At 43.2% G+C, this 20,785-nt stretch overlaps 1 protein-coding gene across 1 annotated transcript in view; it reads right to left on the minus strand.

Moving 5' to 3' along the window:
• LOC117422509 (protein crumbs homolog 2) overlaps positions 1 to 20,785 on the minus strand; it is a 164,433-nt gene that overhangs the window by 101,753 nt on the left and 41,895 nt on the right. The window contains exon 4 of the mRNA XM_058987168.1: positions 16,704 to 17,057. Within this exon, the coding sequence (XP_058843151.1) occupies positions 16,704 to 17,057 (354 nt within the window). The remainder of the gene's footprint in view (positions 1 to 16,703; positions 17,058 to 20,785) is intronic.

The following is a 20,785-nucleotide window of genomic DNA, read 5'->3' on the forward strand; positions in this document are numbered from 1 at the left end:
GCAGTTTCTTGTTTGCTGTATTCTGTTATAATCATTGTACTTCACTAACAATAGCTCTTCATTTTTGATGATGTCTTTGTTTTTAAATGTGCAATACTGCTGTCTGGAAAGTGCTACACAAATGAATTTGAATAGTGTAAACATCTTAAGCACTACTAAAAAAACCAAGGGGTTGATTTGACCAACCACAAGCTCACCGTGATAAGAGCATTTAACACCAAAGAACACCTGGATTGCATCAGCCACTTGTTTTTGTATTCCCAGGATAACCACAGAAAGGTAGGTGATGCAATCCAGAGTGATGTCTCTTGGTTAAAATCCAGCTCTGGCTTATCCCAGCAGATAAACCAAATTAACCCAAATTTTGGTAAACACACATTTTGACAAAATCATCAGTATTGATATTTGTTTACTGGGATCATAAACTTCAAAATACTGTAAAGGACAGACTCAGGAGATGACTGCATCACACACAAAGCAGTATAGCCTTCCCATTATCATCTGTACTATGCCTTTATCTAATCACCGTGCCATTACATGACAATTACCTGAAGCGCTGGGGTTTCCTGCTGCACTGCGGGTCACCCACCAGCACCTTCTTTCCCTGTGTTTATCTTGGCTTGCTCTGTTTTGCCCTGTCAACAGACACAAGATAAGTAGTGTGGGGGACAGACACTAGCCCATATTCATAACTTACCTTCTCCTGCATCGTGCCAGTGACAGTGTTTAGCACGACAGTATTTCATCAGGTGATGCATAAACAGCATTTAGCGTCAAAAAACATCACTCATCGTGAAGTTAGAATAATGGGATTGTTAGTTAGTTCAATAAGTTGTATTTTACAAACTACAAATAAATTGCAAGAAATATGTAGCATTTTCTAATCCAATTTCACTATGAACCTGAGTAGTACTGTGTGACAGACAGTGTTTTTCAATCTAGCTGTATTTATCTCTTAAAATAAGCTTTGTATATGGTAAACTGTAGTGCATGAGAAACAGATCTGAGATGTATTATTATTGTATGTACTGTATTGTATTTGAACGCATTGTGCAGGTATTTGCAAACTGAGGGAACACAGTAACTAATAAAAGTGTCGAGGTTATTTTTCTGCCATTTAACAATGGATTGTATTTTAGTGTAACTGTACAATGCTGTCTTTCTGTGCCATTTGTAATTCAAAGGAAAGTTTTAAACATATAAAATAAAAAAATAGCCGGAGCTTGCTGACGCTCCACTGCCTTCTATACTTTCTTGTGTGCTGGAAAGGAAATGTGTGCTAACATGAGAGGATCCTTTTTTTCTCAACCAAAAGTAAAATATCATGAACTGTGACAATTTAATTTCTGGTGTTTACTGTTCTTCTTATATTTAAGCTATGTAAAGATGCCATAATGTTTTACATAAAAAACCATACACTGCCCCTAACCTAACCTCTCACTCGAGTCCAGCACCAGTGGGTGGAATTTTTACAATTTTTTTTAAACCTGGCATCTCAATATTTCGGACAAACTGCCTGTCTCCAGACATGTTCCGTAGCCATAACGTGACGGTGTAAACAGACCCTGTATGCCATTGACGTGTTAAGCAGGGGCTGCTGGCCAGTAAAATAACCAGGCAATAGTTTTATAAATCACGTATTAAATACTGCCCAGTACAAATTTTTAATTACTCTTAATCTTTTATGCATATGGGCCCTTGTATTTACCCAGAATCACTTTACATGGAGTGGTTCTGGAGGAGGTTTGAGTTTTAAATGAGTCAGTGAAGAGTACACGGATGACGTAGGCTCTGGAACAGCTTTGGGTAATGTAATGTGTGTTTACTTTGCCAGTACTATTGGTTTCCTCTAGGTAACCACAATGCATTTTTTATACTGGCAAACAGTCTGTGGCTGTGTCTTAATCTGCTCTCTGTCCCTACGAGCACTTCTCTGGCTACCCTCCATCTTTCTGGGGGTCTTGAAATGGATCCCACGTCATTGTTACCTTCAAAAGCCTTTACCCATTGGTCCTCGGTGCTGCACCACGTTTTTACCAATTGTTTTTTTTTTATCTTGCTACCTTCTGTAACCAATCATATGTTTTTTCAATTGACAATGCATTTTCTTGTGTATGCACTGGTCTGTTCTCAAGACTGTTACATGAAAAACAAACAGTGGTTATAAAAAGAACAGTGATTATTTATGTTTAGGCAATACGTCAATGTAACCAGTATTTACATCATCATCATCATCTTTTGTGGCTGGAGAAGGAAAGAATGGAGTATGTACAGGTTGAAGACTCACCGAGTCATATTTTAGCATTTACCCCAGTCCTGAATTCACTCCTAGTTTTTTTTTTTAAAGGAGGCAATTCCACATTAATGTAATAAAATGAGAAATGAGACCTTGAATTATATTACTTAGTTGTTTGTTTCTAGTTTTAAAATTAACAGGTCTTTCCAGTAGTAAGAGTTATTTAAAGAGAAGAGTAAATGCATGGACACATAAGCCCCTGATGCCCCTTTTTGGCTGCTAATGTATTCATTGCCCTACACTCACTTAGCTAATAATGCAGACTCATTACGTTGTTTAAATTGTGGGTACAGTATCCACCACTTACACCGTACAGGGTTACTTCGGGCAGCCACTTGTATAGGACAAATAGCGTTTGCCATTCCCATTGATTTCAGTAACAAAGGCATTGTTTATACTGTGTTAAGCACGTTGTATATTTCGGATAAACTCTCTGTTTGGCTCTCGTTATGTGCCATTCACATAGATTTAAATAACAAACGCACTGCTTATACTGTAGTAATCGCTCTTACTAATCCACCAATCAACTGTGTTCACCTCATTACCTTGCCATTCACATAGATTTCAATATAAAAGGCAGCACTTTACTGTAGTAAAAGCTTGACAGATCGATCAATCAGCTGTTTGCACCTCGTTACCCCTGTACTGTACCTTGGCTATTTAATCCCTGTACGCAGTGTCGGGTTTACAGTTTGAAAAAACATCACTGACGGCAACAGCTGAAAATAAAATATCTCTGTTAGATACTGTGCGCTTGTTAAGGCATGCTTGGAACTCTGTCAATAAGCAAACAAAGCAACGTTGCTTCAAAAAAGCTGGGTTTTTTGTAGTTGAGGAGGAGAGTGCTGATGAAAATACGACCGAAACTGAAACTCTGACAACACCAGAGGGGATGGCAGAGGAAGAATTCTCAGCTGTGTCACCTTGGCAACCAGGATGCTCTGCCTGAAACAGACACGGATGACGTAAGCGTGCGTGCTGCGCTTGTAACACTGCTAATATGGAGCAGCATCCGGATATAGAGCCGAATTACTTGCAAAAAAAGATCACCCCGATGCGTATCACAGTTCTTTTATTTGCAGTAACGTATCCTACCTGTTCTGTACATTTCTGCATTTGCATTACTTTTTTGCACTTACTTTTTATTACATTCATAGGTTTTAATACATCTTTTTTTATGAGTGTAATGATTGTCTTAATAAAGATTTTTTAACGCATACACGCTTGTTTGTTTTGATTACTGTGCTGGTGATTGGGGGACACTTTGAATGTCAGGTTATTGTGTGGGTGTTTATACCGTCCATCGCTTACTGCGGGTGAATCGCGTTAACACAGACACGCCTGTTCTAAGCGGTGGCGACTGTATTACAGTGGATTTGAAGGTTCCTCTTTTGACCTATAATGCCTTGAATGCTTGGAGTTGCGTGCCACGTATTCCCTTGGCTACACCCTGAGTGAATCTCCCATACACTGGCTGCTATTCCTGCTTCACAGCTCCCCAATGGCTTCCCCTGTGTGGCGGCTCATTAACTCCACATACTGTGAATCTAGGTCACATTGATGCCTGAGTTTAAAGTGTTACTCAGACAGTTTGAACAGCAAAGTAATCAGATTACTGAAGATTACTCTGCAGTTTCAACATGTCAGTCCGGACAGTAATTCCTAGTAATTCCTGGTAATTCCCGAAGTTGTGTTTTTATAGCGCCTTTTGTGTCATCACAAAGCACTGAGCAACAGACCAAGAGGAAGCTCCTCTGTCATCTTCCATAAACATTTCTTTATCAGAGTCCGGTATCTTTTTAATATCGTATTAAACACAAATCAAATGCAATCAGAATTTAAAATGCATTGTATTGTTTGTTACAAGTGTCCTTAGTGAAAGGAAATTGTTACAGAACACACTGCAGTGTTTACAAGAAATGCATTACATCACCTTTGCTATGTCCTGTGCTGTACATATCACAGTGTTACATTTTTAATATGCAGTCTGTTCTAGTTTACTGTTTCAGTTTCTTTTTTAAAAATCTGTAGTTTATCTAAATGAAAAAAAGTCCTGTTACATCTCAAAGGGTTTGTCTTAAAAAAAAAAAAAAAATTTGCGGTTAGTCATTTACTGTATGTTGGTCTTATTATCAAAGTAATTTAAGTGACTGCAGATTGGTTTAATACTGAATTCAGGGGTGGAGAGAGAGAGAGAGAGAGAGAGAGAGAGAGAGAGAGAGAGAGAGAGAGAGAGAGAGAGAGAGAGAGAGAGAGAGAGAGAATAAGAGTCACTGTTGTGTAGTAAGTATTCTGGCATCAATGTGAATTGTATACAGTATACTAGGAGATAAATATAAGGATGCATATACAGAGGCAAAGCTACAAATAAAAAGAAGCAGCATGCTATTAATACTGTGTTGCTCTTCTTGTTTTCAGTGCGTTTTGTATATACAGTAATTATGATACTCACAAACAGACAAGACACTGCAATGAGCATGATGTAATGAGATAGATTGGTTTGTGACAGCACGCTTTAATATTATAATTATTATTATTATTATTATTATTATAATATTAAAGATTTCGGACTGCCACTCATGCAGAGTTGATCCATCACCATGTAATGCCATGACTGAGAGTTACTGAAAGGAAAGACTATGGGGTCTATTTCAATGATCTAAACAGTGGAGGATCTTAATACCACTGCCCTGAAATGTATGAAGCTGATTCTCAAACCTCTTTGCACTGCATTTCCATTGTGCTTCATGATGTTAAAGTGCAACTGGTCTGGGTCTGAAATGGCAGTTATCTTAGCCATTTGTCTTTTAGGGTCACTTTGTAGAGTTTATTATTTTCAGTTCAGCACTAAAGCACCCCTGTGGCCTGCAAAGGGCTCTCATGCATGTCTCTGTGGAAGTGCAGCTGGCACATCGGAGTGGAATCATGCTGGATTCTTACTGATGCATTTCACTCACTCACTAGGGGCAGGGTGTTTCAGGGGACAGGATAACTGCTACAGTCTGCTGGACCAGCTGAATTTAGAGAGAAGACATGTTCGAGAGGCATGTGAGACCACAGGAGAATACATTCGAGAGGATATCTGCGGTAGTTCAAACCCATGCCAAGCTGCTCTTTAATATGGTGGTTAATAAAATCACTCCTGGGAAAACACGGGCACAATTAACAGGTTAAAAGAGCAATATTTCAATCTGCACTCGTTAGAGCAAATCACATGACTGACTGACTTGTTCAATATCCCTTTTGTGAAAAGATACACTTAGTACATATAGTACCAAATACCAAGGTTCCCTGATAGTGGGAATTTCATAATGAGCCTATGTCACATCAGAATGAGACCAGACAGAAAGCTGGCTAAAGACCAGGTACTTTCTCATTCCAGTTTCAGCCAGAGGTGAAACGGAGGTCAAGAGAAAGAGCATCAAGACCCTGTTAACTGACATATGAGAAGGCTCTGCAACTCAGACAGGGGCAAACTGATGAACATTTAATAGGAAAGCAGGGCTGGAATTTCTTAGCTTTAAAACATACAGTTCCTGATCATTCTGCTCTGCCTAATCCGGGCCCCGGTATCTGAATGTTCATCCCTTCATGTTTTGAGAATGTGTTCCTGTAAGTAAACAAACCGGCTGATGTCTTCTGTCAGTCATATATTGCAAGTGAAGGCGTACATTCCGGAGTACACTTTGCGCTGGAGGAAAAGGCTTGAAACTCATTCCAGAAAGGGTTGGGAAAAGCTGCATTTCAAACAGGACTGGGGAATGTGTTAAGCTAATTGACTTGAGGTTAAGGTGGTGTCCTGCTGATGCTGAACAGGCTACTAAAGGCAAGATTTTTTTTTTTTTTGGCAGGGGAATTTCATTACAGAAAGTGATTGTTTGGACCTCAGAGAAGTGATTGTTTGTGTTTTATTCACAATATTGAGAAGGAAAAACATTCTTTTAAGAAGAGAAACCCTAAGCTTTGTTTGCTATGACCATACAGATAACTGCAGCATTGCTGTAGTATTTATTTCAAAGTTAACAACACAGTATATTTAGGTGTTGCTAACAAAATGATTCCAGAAATCTTACCTGCTGTGCTTTTCCATTTGCTATGTATGTCTCAGATGTAGAGATGTGAAAGAAACACATTATAGCAAACATGTAATTTCATTTTAAAACATGGTACACTGTTTGCAGGCCTTACAGTCAAGTGTTCTTGCACTTCCTTGGTCATTTCGTCTGCAGAGTGAAAATGTCTCCACCCCTTCAATGCTTTCTTTCTTGTTATTAACCAAACAGCCTTTTCCCCTAATAACAGATGCTTTGCAGAGCAATCGAGGAAAAGTAAGGCAAGCGGTTTGCTGTAAAATGTGTTCCGTTCAAAACTGCACACTTGAGATCAAAATAGCAAATGGAAGTGCATGCCAGGTGCCATGTGTGGAATTATCTGTTAACTACAACCACTTCAGACATTTCTAAAGTGCAATACAGCAGTCACCAAGAAACAGCACTCCAACAGCTGAATCATTCTTCCATGACAAATAAGCTTTTCCAACAATGTGGAATGAAAAGAAATATGAGGGTTTATGCGGTCAGAGAAAACAAATGATTAAATTCTTTCTTGAAAGGCTAAGATAAAGTGCAGGAACAAATAAAGGAATAAGCATTTTATCTCACCGAAGAATGTGAAAATACCAGTGCTAGTCACACACTATCAGAGAGTTCATATAAAAATATCCAGCCTCATAAGAATAGTATCTGTGCACCCACCCACAACATGGAAATGTCAGTTATATTTATACCCCTCTACAACAAAGATTAGGGCAGATCAATTCACAATAAAATGCAACTGCGTTTTCCTGTGATATTACCCTAATTTTTCTAGATTTGTACATATCCCAGACAGACATCCATAGCCCTATATAGTAGGACAAGGGGAAACTGTGAATAAAATAATTTTAACAGTAAAAAAAATTAACACGGAAATACAATAATTTCTACATGGTTTGAATTCGGCACGTGTAAAGTTGCCAAGGGAAATCAGATGGGCCAAGTCCAACTCTGCCTACTGGTCAGCACCCAACAAGTCCAGGCAGAGACTTCCCAGGTAAGTAGAGTTTAAATCTGTATTCACATCACATGACAAAAGAGCATTGAAAAGGAAAACCTTGACTATCGTACCAAAGAATGTAATCAACCTTATAGAAACAGAAGTACTACCCTGAAACACACCCTGAAACAAACCTTTACAGGGTTGCGGTGAGCTGGAGCCTAACCCAGCATACACAGGGCGCAAGGCGAGACTACGCCCTGGACAGGATGCCAGTCCATCGCAGGAAATACACTAATGCATTAGTCAAAAATGAAAAGAATTGCTCAATAAAGATTAATATCACCCCGTTCATTATCACGATTTTTCAAAAACCACTCGCCATGCACTACTTCTCAATATTCTTTGAGAAATTACCTCCCTTAATATCTCACAAACCAGCTTATTGTCACATTTTGTGCAGCCTGTCAAATGCTGCATAGGTGGTCTTAAAGGGATACAGTTCAGTTACAAAACACCAACGTCGCCAAATTTTTCTTCTTTAACATAATCAGTCTTGTACAAATGCACACAAAAAACACCAAGTGCACTGTGCAGCTTCATCATCCCAAACCTCTTCTACACTGTGCAGCTTCATCACCCCAAACCTCTTCTACACTGTGCAGCTTCATCACCCCAAACCTCTGCTACACTGTGCAGCTTCATCACCCCAAACCTCTTCTACACACTGTGCAGCATCATCACCCCAAACCTCTGCTACACTGTGCAGCTTCATCACCCCAAACCTCTTCTACACACTGTGCAGCATCATCATCCCAAACCTCTTCTACACTGTGCAGCTTCATCACCCCAAACCTCTTCTACACTGTGCAGCTTCATCACCCCAAACCTCTGCTACACTGTGCAGCTTCATCACCCCAAACCTCTTCTACACTGTGCAGCTTCATCATCCCAAACCTCTTCTACACTGTGCAGCATCATCATCCCAAACCTCTTCTACACACTGTGCAGCTTCATCACCCCAAACCTCTTCTACACTGTGCAGCTTCATCACCCCAAACCTCTTCTACACTGTGCAGCTTCATCACCCCAAACCTCTTCTACACTGTGCAGCTTCATCATCCCAAACCTCTTCTACACTGTGCAGCTTCATCACCCCAAACCTCTTCTATACTGTGCAGCTTCATAATCCTAAACCACCTCTTCAACACACTGTCCAGTTTCATTATCCCAAACATCTTGTAGTTGACACAGGAGGGAGATGTTCACACGTTCGGCCTCCTCCACACTTGTGAGTTTAATTACCTGTGTCCAGCAGGAAATGGGTACAGTGGGAAAACCCACCCGTCTCATACGCTTCACAGGGTAATGGGGGAGTAAATGAGGTTTTAATCTGTGTAAAAGAACAGTTTAGAGCATATGCTACTGCGGGCCGCCAACACACTTTTATTAGACCTATTATGAGTGCTGGGGCTCTGCTGAATTGAATGCACCTGTAATTAGTGGTATCACCCTTAAGTTCCATGTAATTAAATTGGGCAAGATCATTGCTTTCATTTTAAAGGCACAGTGGTATGGCTTGATTAAAAACAAAAGCAGACAGAGAGAAAGCTACTAACAGTCACAATTAATGGGCTATAGTAGTGATAATTTAAGGCAATAATTGATAACTCAAATGTCACAGTACCTTCATATAAAATATTTTAAATCACACAATGGTTTTTCACTCCAATCTGATATTTTCAGAAAGAAAGAACTGAAAGTGTCACTGTTACAAACTAGGGAGAATCAATTCAGAAGAAGTTCATTATAGCATTATGTTTTTTGATTCTTGTATTTTGAAAAGCGAGGGATAAATGTCACTGGTAGAATTGTATGCTGGTTCTGTGATAGACTAATATTCTACGTGTGGTATCCTGCTTGCAGCTTGTTCAGAATACCGCTGCTAGAATTCAGACTAAAACCAGGAAAAGTGAATATATTATCCCTGTTTTGGCCTCTTTACACTGGCTCCCTGTGCAGTATAGAATTGATGTTAAGATTTTGCTGTTAACTTACAAGGTCCTGAATGGATTAGCACCTAGTTATTTACAGGAGTTACTGACCCCATATCTTCTAAACTGCATTCTGAGATCACAGGATGCATGGCTGCTGGTTATTCCTAGGGTCAACAAAAGCAACAAGGGAAGGAGGGCTATTTCTTGTAGAGCTCCTAAAATATGGAATGCTCTGCCTTGGTTTGTCAGGGAAGCTGGGACCGTTACAGTTTTCAAGTCAAGACTAAAAATGCACTTTTATAAAATGGCTTTCTTATCTTTGTGGGTTTTAATGTAACTTTAAAATGGCTGCTTTTGTATCATGTGTATACCGTTATTTAAATGGTCTGATTGTTGCAGTTGTATGTGTGACATGCTATACAAATGTATTGTGGTTTGTTCTTTTTTTCTGCTATGTACTGTACAGTGCTTTGCGATACTTTTAGATAAAAAGCGCTATATAAATGCAATGAATAAATAAAATAAATAAATAAATACATAGGTTCAGACTATTACATTGATTTCACTCACGGCTTTATGACGCACATTATTTCCCTGTGTTTTGGCGTCTTCAATCAAAGAGTCAAAAACCTGTGTTTAAATTCTACAAGCCACTGATTTAAAACAAGAGTTTAATAGAGCTCTCAGACACATCTTCTCTCCAAGTACATCAGAGTGTAACCATTAACATGCCCCTGCAACACTCTGCCCCTAGTGGATGGAAGAAATACAAAAACCAATGTGTGTTGCAATGGGACAGGCTTACGGCTCCACTCTGGTGTACTGGCTGTACTTGGAGAGCTCTATCGAGCCGCAGGGTTGCTTTACAGCGTTACATACTCACTAGGATGTGATGACTGAACTAGAAAACAATGACCCAAACGACAAGAGGAATACATTAGTAAAGATAACTGTGATATTTCAGACCCGTACAAAGTATTAACGTAAGGTTAAATTCCTGTGATGTTTATTCCTAGTTCTTTTCAGAAACAATATTCCTGTAAATGGCTCTGGAGTAAATTAAACTTTGTGACTGCCCCACTGCCTAATCTGTAATGCTAAAATAGCCCCTTACATTTTACTGAAACCAAAGTCCAGAGTAGTTTAACAATAAAGAGATGCATATGACACAGGTTTGTATCACTTTCTCTACCACATATACACCAGTGTCAAGTGTCTATTGAACAACACTATACTCCACAGGACCCCTTGACCCCCACGCTGCATTACAGACTTACCACCAGGGAAGAGCAGCTCAGTGCTGGACATACCTTCCCGAGACCTAAACCTAAAGTCTTAAACTGTGAAAGGGTGTGTCAACAAACAGCTAGGCTTGTGCTAGCTTGTGCAAAGTCTTGTGTCAACAAACAGCTAGGCTTGTGCTAGGTGAAGACTGTATTAGTGTTGGCTCTCAAACCAGTAACAGGCTTCAATGGACACACCCTCCCGAGACCTGCAATCCCTCTCCTAAACCTCACCACCAGGGAAGAGCAGCCCAGAGCTGGACACACCCTCCTGAGACCTGCAATCCATCTCCTAAACCTCACCACCAGGGAAGAGCAGCCCAGTGCTGGACACACCCTCCCTAGACCTGCAATCCCTCTCCTAAACCTCACCACCAGGGAAGAGCAGCCCAGTGCTGGACACACCCTCCCTTAAAAGCCTCTCTGAATTCAAAAACAAATACTGCTCCCCAGCCTCTCTGAATTGCTATTTTCCTAGAAGGCCCTACGGCTTGACCCTATTATTATTATTATTATTATTATTATTATTATTTATTTCTTAGCAGACGCCCTTATCCAGGGCGACTTACAATCGTAAGCAAATACATTTCAAGTGTTACAATACAAGTAATACAATAAGAGCAAGAAATACAATAACTTTTGTTCAAGCAAAGTACAAGTGTGACAAACCACAATTCAATAATACAGCATATAATAGTGATAGTTACATCAGGATGTGATTAAATACAAAGTACTACAGGTTAAACACTTGGCAGATTACAGTATTCTGAAGTACAGGATTAAATGCAGTAAAATAGGGGGCAGATAAGAGCAAAATAAAGCACGTTTACATGAAGGGTGATAGTGTCCCAGGATACAAACAGAGGAGTTCTACAGGTGCTGTTTGAAGAGGTGAGTCTTAAGGAGGCGCCGGAATGTGGTCAGGGACTGGGCAGTCCTGACATCTGTAGGAAGGTCATTCCACCACTGCGGAGCAAGGGTGGAGAAGGAGCAGGCTCTGGAGGCAGGGGAGCGTAGCGGAGGTAGAGCTAGTCTTCTAGTGCAGGCGGAGCGGAGAGGTCGAGTGGGGGTGTAGGGAGAGATGAGGGTCTGGAGGTAGCTGGGTGCAGTCTGGTCAAGGCATCTGTAGGCTAGTACAAGAGTCTTGAACTGGATGCGAGCGGTGATCGGGAGCCAGTGGAGCGAGCGGAGTAGTGGAGTAGCGTGGGCGAAGCGAGGCAGAGAGAACACCAGGCGGGCAGCAGAGTTCTGGATGAGCTGGAGCGGACGGGTGGCGGACGCAGGGAGGCCAGCCAGGAGGGAGTTGCAGTAGTCTAGGCGGGAGAGTACCAGGGCCTGGACCAGGAGCTGGGTAGCATAGTTGGTGAGGAAGGGTCGGATTCTTCGGATGTTGCTCAGGAAGAATCGGCAAGTGCGTGCCAGAGTGGAGATGTGCTGGGAATAAGAGAGGCAGGGGTCCAGGGTGACTCCAAGGTTCTTAGCGGAGGAAGAGGAAGTGTGGTAGATTCCAGTGGAACAGAGATAGAGAGATCAGAGGAGGTGGAGGAGGAGGAGGGAAAGAAAAGGAGGTCCGATTTAGAGAGGTTGAGTTTGAGGTGATGCGAGTGCATCCAGGAGGAAATAGCAGACAGACAGGTAGAGATACGGGAGGAGATGGTGGCGTCAGAGGTGGGGAAGGAGAGGAAAATCTGAGCATCATCAGCATAGAAATGGTATGAGAAACCATAGGATGCGATGAGGGGGCCCAGGGAGCGGGTGTAGAGAGAGAACAGGAGAGGACCCAAGACTGACCCTTGGGGGACTCCAGTTAAGAGAGGGTGAGGTGTGGAGGTTGCTCCACGCCAGGTTACCTGGTAAGTGCGGTTGGAGAGGTAGGAGGAGAACCAGGCCAGAGCAGTGCCAGAGATCCCCAGGTCAGCAAGAGATGATAGTAGAATAGAGTGATCAACAGTGTCAAAGGCAGCAGAGAGGTCGAGGAGAATTAGGACAGAGGAGAGAGAGGCAGCTCGGGCACACTTAAGTGAGTTGGTGACAGACAGGAGGGCGGTTTCAGTGGAGTGAGCAGAGCGGAAGCCAGATTGGAGAGGGTCAAGCAGAGAATGGTTGGACAGGAAAGCAGAGAGCTGGCGGTGTACAGTCCGCTCGAGGGTTTTGGAGAGGAAGGGTCGGAGGGAGACAGGACGGTAGCTCTGGAGGGAGGTGGGGTCGAGGGTAGGTTTTTTGAGGAGGGGAGTGATAGAGGCTTTTTTGAAGGCAGAGGGAAAGATACCAGAAAGTAGAGAGGTGTTGAGGAGGGAGGAGATGAAGGGGAGTAGAGCAGGAGCAGCAGCTTGAAAGAGGTGAGTGGGGAGGGGGTCCAAGGCACACGTGGTGGGTTTGTGACCCTGGAGCAGGGAGGAGAGGTCAGAGTCTGAGAGGGGCAAGGGAGAAGGAGGGCGAGTAAGTAGGGTATGTAGTGGGTGTAGGGGTTGGAGCAGGAGGGGGTGCAGGGGAGGGAGAGGTGTTAAAGAGTTTGCGGATATCTGAGATTTTAGAAGAGAAGAAAGAGGCAAAGTCATCAGGGGAGATAGAGGAGGGAGGAGGAGGGGGGGAGGGTTTAGGAGGGAGGAGAAGGTAGAGAATAGTTTCTGTGGGTTGTTAGTGGAGGCTTGGATTACAGATTGGAAATAAGCACATTTAGCAGAGGAGAGAGTAGAGGAGAAGGAGGAGAGGAGAGTGCGGTAAAGGTCTAGGGCAGCAGGGAGTTTGGTTCTCTTCCATTTCTTTTCAGCAGATCGCAGTGTGATTCTTGCCGAGCGGAGCGCAGAGGAGAGCCAGGGAGGAGGAGGTGAGTGAGGAAACACTGACAGTGTCTCGTCAGTGTTTATGTCCACCCTCTTTGATCTCAGTTGGTCAACATCGGGACCCTGTTTCACTCCTATTGAGCCCCTCCCCCTCTGCCCTGTGTCTGCTCTTGTTTTGTATTGTGTTGTTTGAGTAATGTTTTGTTTAACTGTTTATTTTGTTCCTGTGTTTTGTTTGTTTTGATGATTAAAAGTGTGCAAAAGGCGCTGAATTGCAGTACTGTCTCTGGGTGTTTGCTAATTCTGCGCTGGCCAGTGTTCTCCGTCCGTCACATTAACACAATATATACAGTGTTCCTTCGAATTTAAGACGCAGCCCAAATTTCCCACCCTCAATTTGAGGAAAAAATAAAACATCAAATAAAAGGTGCATTTACAAAGATTCAATCTCAACTATGCATATAAGAAAAAGACGTATGAAGGCAGTTTGTGGGTGTCTGCTGTCACACAGAGCATTACAGATATGTGCTGCTTCTCATTTCCAGTCGTGATTACTCACACCTGTTTTTCTCCCTTTTTGTGAGCTGTGGTATTGCTTAGCATGTCGAAAAATACAGGGGTTCTGATGAGCATTTCCGATCTGTCCAAGCTGGTACTGTTTGTTAGAAAAGTTGACATTGTAAAAGCTTCTCTTCTAATTCCTCATGAAGATAATGACGCTTCTTTGAAAGTGGCTGACTATGTCATGGATGATTCGAGATCGGGCAGAGACATCTTTTCATCTTTTCTCGGCAGCCAGGGTAGTCACATCTTTTGTTGGCATTTTTAATACACACATCATATATATAATTACATTATTTTGGTACATTTTTCTACCCAATTTGAATGATACTAACCCAAAATCAAAGAATTACGTGTCAAGTTCCGTGTCAAGCCTTTTGCTTCTTTTGCCCAACTGAATCTATGCAATGGATATAACAATGCAATACACTTTTCTTTTTATGTAGCACCTTTTACCCCAAGGCATCCCAGAGCGCTGTACAAAGTTAAAAGATTGTAAGTCGCCCTGGATAAGGGCGTCTGCTAAGAAATAAATAATAATAATAATAATAATAAAAACAAAAAAAAAAAGCTCATGTGTACAATACACTCCTGTTACAACCAATTATTTAAAAGCACATTTCAAAAAAGTATGTTTTCAATTAGATTTAAAAGAATCTAGTGTTTCAGTCTGCCTAATGGTAATCGGTCTAGAGTTCCACAACCGAGGAGTGCAACAGCAAAAAGCTCTGACTCCTGCTGTTTTAAAACGACTTTTTGGAATAATTAAAAGTTCTGCATTTCTTTATCTCAGAGAAAAAAGGAATCTACGGAGTTAGTAGTTCTTGGAGATAGGATGGTCCTAATCCATGAAGGGCCTTATAAGTTATTACAGCAACTTTAAAATCAATTCAGTAGCTCACTGGTAACCAATGTAAGAACCCAAGCAATGGAGTAATGTGTTGAGAACAACGAGCATGAGAAAGCAGTCTAGCAGCTGCGTTCTGAAGCTGAAGCCTGCTGAGTTTAATGGCAGTGTGACAGAGAGCGAAGGAATTCAAACTGTAAATCTCCCTCCCGACCAGAAAGGGCGCTGTGTAAGGTTGGTGGTATGTTTCCTCTAGATGGGAAGCCTTGATGGTAGGCGGAAACCAGAACGTGACCATATTAGGGGGAGCACGTAGCTGCACGCACACGGAAGGACGCCGTTGAAATCAGCTACGGGGCAGACAGCGATTGGAGAAACCATGGCGCTGGGTTGCTTGCAGGGAGGAGTTGGTGGTACAAAGGGGACGCAGCTACGTCAGTACGGCCCCTTACGCTGAAACGGGATAACACAGTCGGAGCTTGTGTTTGTTATTGTGTTTTTGTTTTTGTCTGTTCACAGAGAGATCAGTGCTGCAGCCATGGAGCCAGCACTAACCCCTGATCACTACATCACAGCACTGCACTGCACACAACCACACCACTTCCCTGGGATTAAAGAAGCACAGTTTCAAGCACAGAGGATTCTAGCACTAACCCCTGATCATTGCTGGTATAGGGGTGACTGATTTATTATTTGTTGTACCTTAAATGAGCAGACATTTTTGGGGGGAGTAAAACATTGTCTGGACAGTCACTTTGTACACCACACCACTCGCATCTTGTCACAGGCAGTTATACCAACAAACAAAGAATTGCAATAAATCAAGACGAGAAGTCATAAATGCATGCATTAACATCTCTGAATCCCTTACATCCAATACAGATTTTAATCTGGCAACATTTCTCAAATGAAAAAAAGCTATTCTGATAACTCTGCTCTGGTGGAAGGTCAAATGGAATTGCCATAAAAAATAATACTGATTGGATTACATTTCGTTAAACCCATTTCAGAACCAATGAACAAAAACTCAGTTTTGTCTGGGTTTATTTTCACCCAGTTTGTAGCCATCCAGGATCAGATCTCAGTTAGGGTATTTATTGCCATATCTTCCTGCGTAGGAAATGATGCACAGATGTGTGTATCATCAGTATAACAATGAAAGTCAGGATTGTATTTCCTAACAATGTCCCCAAGAGGGAACGCACACACTGAACAACACAGGGTCCACAGCAGAGCCCTGAGGAGCGCCACACTGTACAGCACCCATTTCAGAGGTGCAGATACACTGGCGACGATGAGATAGATATGAAACAAGCCAATCGAGAACTTTCACAGAAAGACCAACATGAGACTGCAGGCGATTTAACTTAATTGAAAGCATTCCTGAGTCTGTAGCCATATGAAGATCATTGCAAACTCTCAATAAAGCAGTCTCATCACTATGACGGAAACGAAAACCAGATTTTACATTTTTCCAGCAAATCATTACTGATGAGATGGTCGTAAAGTTGCTCAGCAACAACTTTTTCAATGACTTTTGCCAGAAATGGTATGTTGGAAAAAGGACGGTAGTTTCCTAACACCTCAGGGAAGAGATCTTAAGAAGAGGTCTCACCTGCGCCAGTTTCAAATCTGGAGGAGCCAAGCTATTGCACCCTGGAGGCAAGACCTAATGTAGAGTGTCTTAAAACCCATAGACAGACAATACAGTCTCACAACTCCATTATATAGTGCTTTATTGTTAATATACAAATACAATGACAAATGTATCTATATTTGTTTTCTATTCATGAAAAATGTGCACTCTGATTGGCTGAAAGATCCTCAGCAGTCTATAATAGCATTGTCTTCTAGCATGGACACAGCAATAGTGGTATGCAATGGTATGGCTTAATCACTCACCAGTGTAGCCCTCGTTGCAGATGCAGGTGTGGGCCCCGATCCCGTCCTCACACACAGAGTTTGGGCCACACTGGTTGCTGGCACAGTCGTCCATGTTGATCTGGCAGATGAGGCCAGTGAAGCCGGAGGGGCAGCTGCAGATGAAGGCCCCGTCAGGCTTGACCACGCAGGAGCCCCCGTTGTGACAGGGCCGGGACAGGCAGACATCCTCCCGCACATCGCAGAGCGTGCCCCCCCAGCCGGTCTGGCAGGCACACACGAAGCCCCCGAAGGTGTTGAAGCAGAGGGCTTCGTTTCTACAGATCTGCTCAAGACACTCGTCTGAGTCCTGCTCACAATGGTGCCCTTCGAATCCTGAAACCAAACACAAAGAGTGAGGTTCAAACACAACACAGAGTCAGGTTCAAAACACACACAGTGAGGTTCAAAACACACACAGTGAGGTTCAAACAAAATACAGTCAGGTTCCAAACACATACACACACAGAGTCGTGTTCAGAGGTGTCTTTTTAATCCAAGGAAGGCATAGTTTTCAACCTGGTTTGTTTAACCCCACAAAAAGGAGTTTTAGATGCTTTACTGTAAAAGTGCAATGATTTACACAGGTAATGTCAATATATAAGTACCGAGTAACAAACTTGATTATTAAGTAATGTTTACATCTGTTTAAACACATTTAGGAATGTAGGACTGGAAGCATCCAACACCTCTGCAAGCACGTCCATTGAAAGAGGGATGCGGTTTGATGAGTTAGTTGGCCACACCCAAACCAGCAGGGACACTTGCTTCACTCAGACCAGCTCCTCTCTGTGAGCACACAGAGCATGTGGACAGTCTCAGCAAATTCAAATACTGAGAGCAGCTCCTCTGTGAGCACACACAGCATGTACAATTCAAGTACTCAGAGCAGCTCCTCTGTGACACACAGCATGTGCAATTCAAATACTCAGACCAGCTCCTCTCTGTGAGCACACAGAGCATGTGCACAGTCTCAGCAAATTCAAACACTCAAGAGCAGCTCCTCTGAGCACACACAGCATGTACAATTCAAATACTCAAATCAGCTCCTCTCTGTGACACACAGCATGTGCAATTCAAATACTCAGAGCAGCTCCTCTGTGAGCACACATAGCATGTGCAATTCAAATACTCAGAGCAGCTCCTCTGTGAGCACACACAGCGTGTGCAATTCAAATACTCAGAGCAGCTCCTCTGTGAGCACACACAGCATGTGCAATTCAAATACTCAGAGCAGCTCCTCTGAGCACACACAGCATGTGCAATTCAAATACTCAGAGCAGCTCCTCTGTGAGCACACACAGCATGTGCAATTCAAATACTCAGAGCAGCTCCTCTCTGTGAGCACACACAGCGTGTGCAATTCAAATACTCAGAGCAGCTCCTCTGTGAGCACACACAGCATGTGCAATTCAAATACTCAGAGCAGCTCCTCTGAGCACACACAGCATGTGCAATTCAAATACTCAGAGCAGCTCCTCTGAGCACACACAGCGTGTGCAATTCAAATACTCAGAGCAGCTCCTCTGTGAGCACACACAGCATGTGCAATTCAAATACTCAGAGCAGCTCCTCTGAGCACACACAGCATGTGCAATTCAAATACTCAGAGCAGCTCCTCTGAGCACACACAGCGTGTGCAATTCAAATACTCAGAGCAGCTACTCTCTGTGAGCACACACAGCGTGTGCAATTCAAATACTCAGAGCAGCTCCTCTGAGCACACACAGCATGTGCAATTCAAATACTCAGAGCAGCTCCTCTCTGTGAGCACACATAGCATGTGCAATTCAAATACTCAGAGCAGCTCCTCTGAGCACACACAGCGTGTGCAATTCAAATACTCAGAGCAGCTCCTCTCTGTGAGCACACACAGCGTGTGCAATTCAAATACTCAGAGCAGCTCCTCTCTGTGAGCACACACAGCATGTGCAATTCAAATACTCAGAGCAGCTCCTCTGTGAGCACACACAGCATGTGCAATTCAAATACTCAGAGCAGCTCCTCTCTGTGAGCACACACAGCGTGTGCAATTCAAATACTCAGAGCAGCTCCTCTGAGCACACACAGCGTGTGCAATTCAAATACTCAGAGCAGCTCCTCTGTGAGCACACACAGCGTGTGCAATTCAAATACTCAGAGCAGCTCCCCTGTGAGCACACACAGCATGTGCAATTCAAATACTCAGAGCAGCTCCTCTGTGAGCACACACAGCGTGTGCAATTCAAATACTCAGAGCAGCTCCTCTGTGAGCACACACAGCATGTGCAATTCAAATACTCAGAGCAGCTCCTCTGTGAGCACACACAGCATGTGCAATTCAAATACTCAGAGCAGCTCCTCTCTGTGAGCACACACAGCGTGTGCAATTCAAATACTCAGAGCAGCTCCTCTGTGAGCACACACAGCATGTGCAATTCAAATACTCAGAGCAGCTCCTCTCTGTGAGCACACACAGCGTGTGCAATTCAAATACTCAGAGCAGCTCCTCTGAGCACACACAGCGTGTGCAATTCAAATACTCAGAGCAGCTCCTCTGAGCACACACAGCGTGTGCAATTCAAATACTCAGAGCAGCTACTCTCTGTGAGCACACACAGCGTGTGCAATTCAAATACTCAGAGCAGCTCCTCTCTGTGAGCACACACAGCGTGTGCAATTCAAATACTCAGAGCAGCTCCTCTCTGTGAGCACACACAGCGTGTGCAATTCAAATACTCAGAGCAGCTCCCCTGTGAGCACACACAGCGTGTGCAATTCAAATACTCAGAGCAGCTCCTCTGAGCACACACAGCGTGTGCAATTCAAATACTCAGAGCAGCTCCTCTGTGAGCACACACAGCGTGTGCAATTCAAATACTCAGAGCAGCTCCTCTGTGAGCACACACAGCATGTGCAATTCAAATACTCAGAGCAGCTCCTCTGAGCACACACAGCATGTGCAATTCAAATACTCAGACCAGCTCCTCTCTGTGAGCACACAGAGCATGTGCACAGTCTCAGCAAATTCAAACACTCAAGAGCAGCTCCTCTGAGCACACACAGCATGTACAATTCAAATACTCAGAGCAGCTCCCCTGTGAGCACACACAGCATGTGCAATTCAAATACTCAGAGCAGCTCCTCTCTGTGAGCACACACAGCATGTGCAATTCAAATACTCAGAGCAGCTCCTCTGAGCACACACAGCATGTGCAATTCAAATACTCAGAGCAGCTCCTCTCTGTGAGCACACACAGCGTGTGCAATTCAAATACTCAGAGCAGCTCCTCTCTGTGAGCACACACAGCATGTGCAATTCAAATACTCAGAGCAGCTCCTCTGTGAGCACACACAGCATGTGCAATTCAAATACTCAGAGCAGCTCCTCTCTGTGAGCACACACAGCGTGTGCAATTCAAATACTCAGAGCAGCTCCTCTGAGCACACACAGCGTGTGCAATTCAAATACTCAGAGCAGCTCCTCTCTGTGAGCACACATAGCATGTGCAATTCAAATACTCAGAGCAGCTCCTCTCTGTGAGCACACACAGCGTGTGCAATTCAAATACTCAGAGCAGCTCCTCTGAGCACACACAGCATGTGCAATTCAAATACTCAGAGCAGCTCCTCTCTGTGAGCACACACAGCGTGTGCAATTCAAATACTCAGAGCAGCTCCTCTCTGTGAGCACACACAGCATGTGCAATTCAAATACTCAGAGCAGCTCCCCTGTGAGCACACACAGCATGTGCAATTCAAATACTCAGAGCAGCTCCCCTGTGAGCACACACAGCATGTGCACAGTCTCAGCAAATTCAAAAACTCACATACACTGAGTTCAATGGGAAGTGTTTGCACAAGCTGCAGGGCAGGCAGCACATACACTGAGTTCAATGGGAAGTGTGTGCACAAGCTGCAGGGAAAGAAGCACATACACTGAGTTCAATGGGAAGTGTGTGCACAAGCTGCAGGGCAGGCAGCACATACACTGAGTTCAATGGGAAGTGTGTGCACAAGCTGCAGGGCAGGCAGCACATACACTGAGTTCATACGTTCTCTTGTTTGTTTGTTTGAAAGCTTGA

This window comes from Acipenser ruthenus, chromosome 15 (assembly GCF_902713425.1).
Source record: "Acipenser ruthenus chromosome 15, fAciRut3.2 maternal haplotype, whole genome shotgun sequence".
NCBI lineage: Eukaryota > Metazoa > Chordata > Actinopteri > Acipenseriformes > Acipenseridae > Acipenser > Acipenser ruthenus.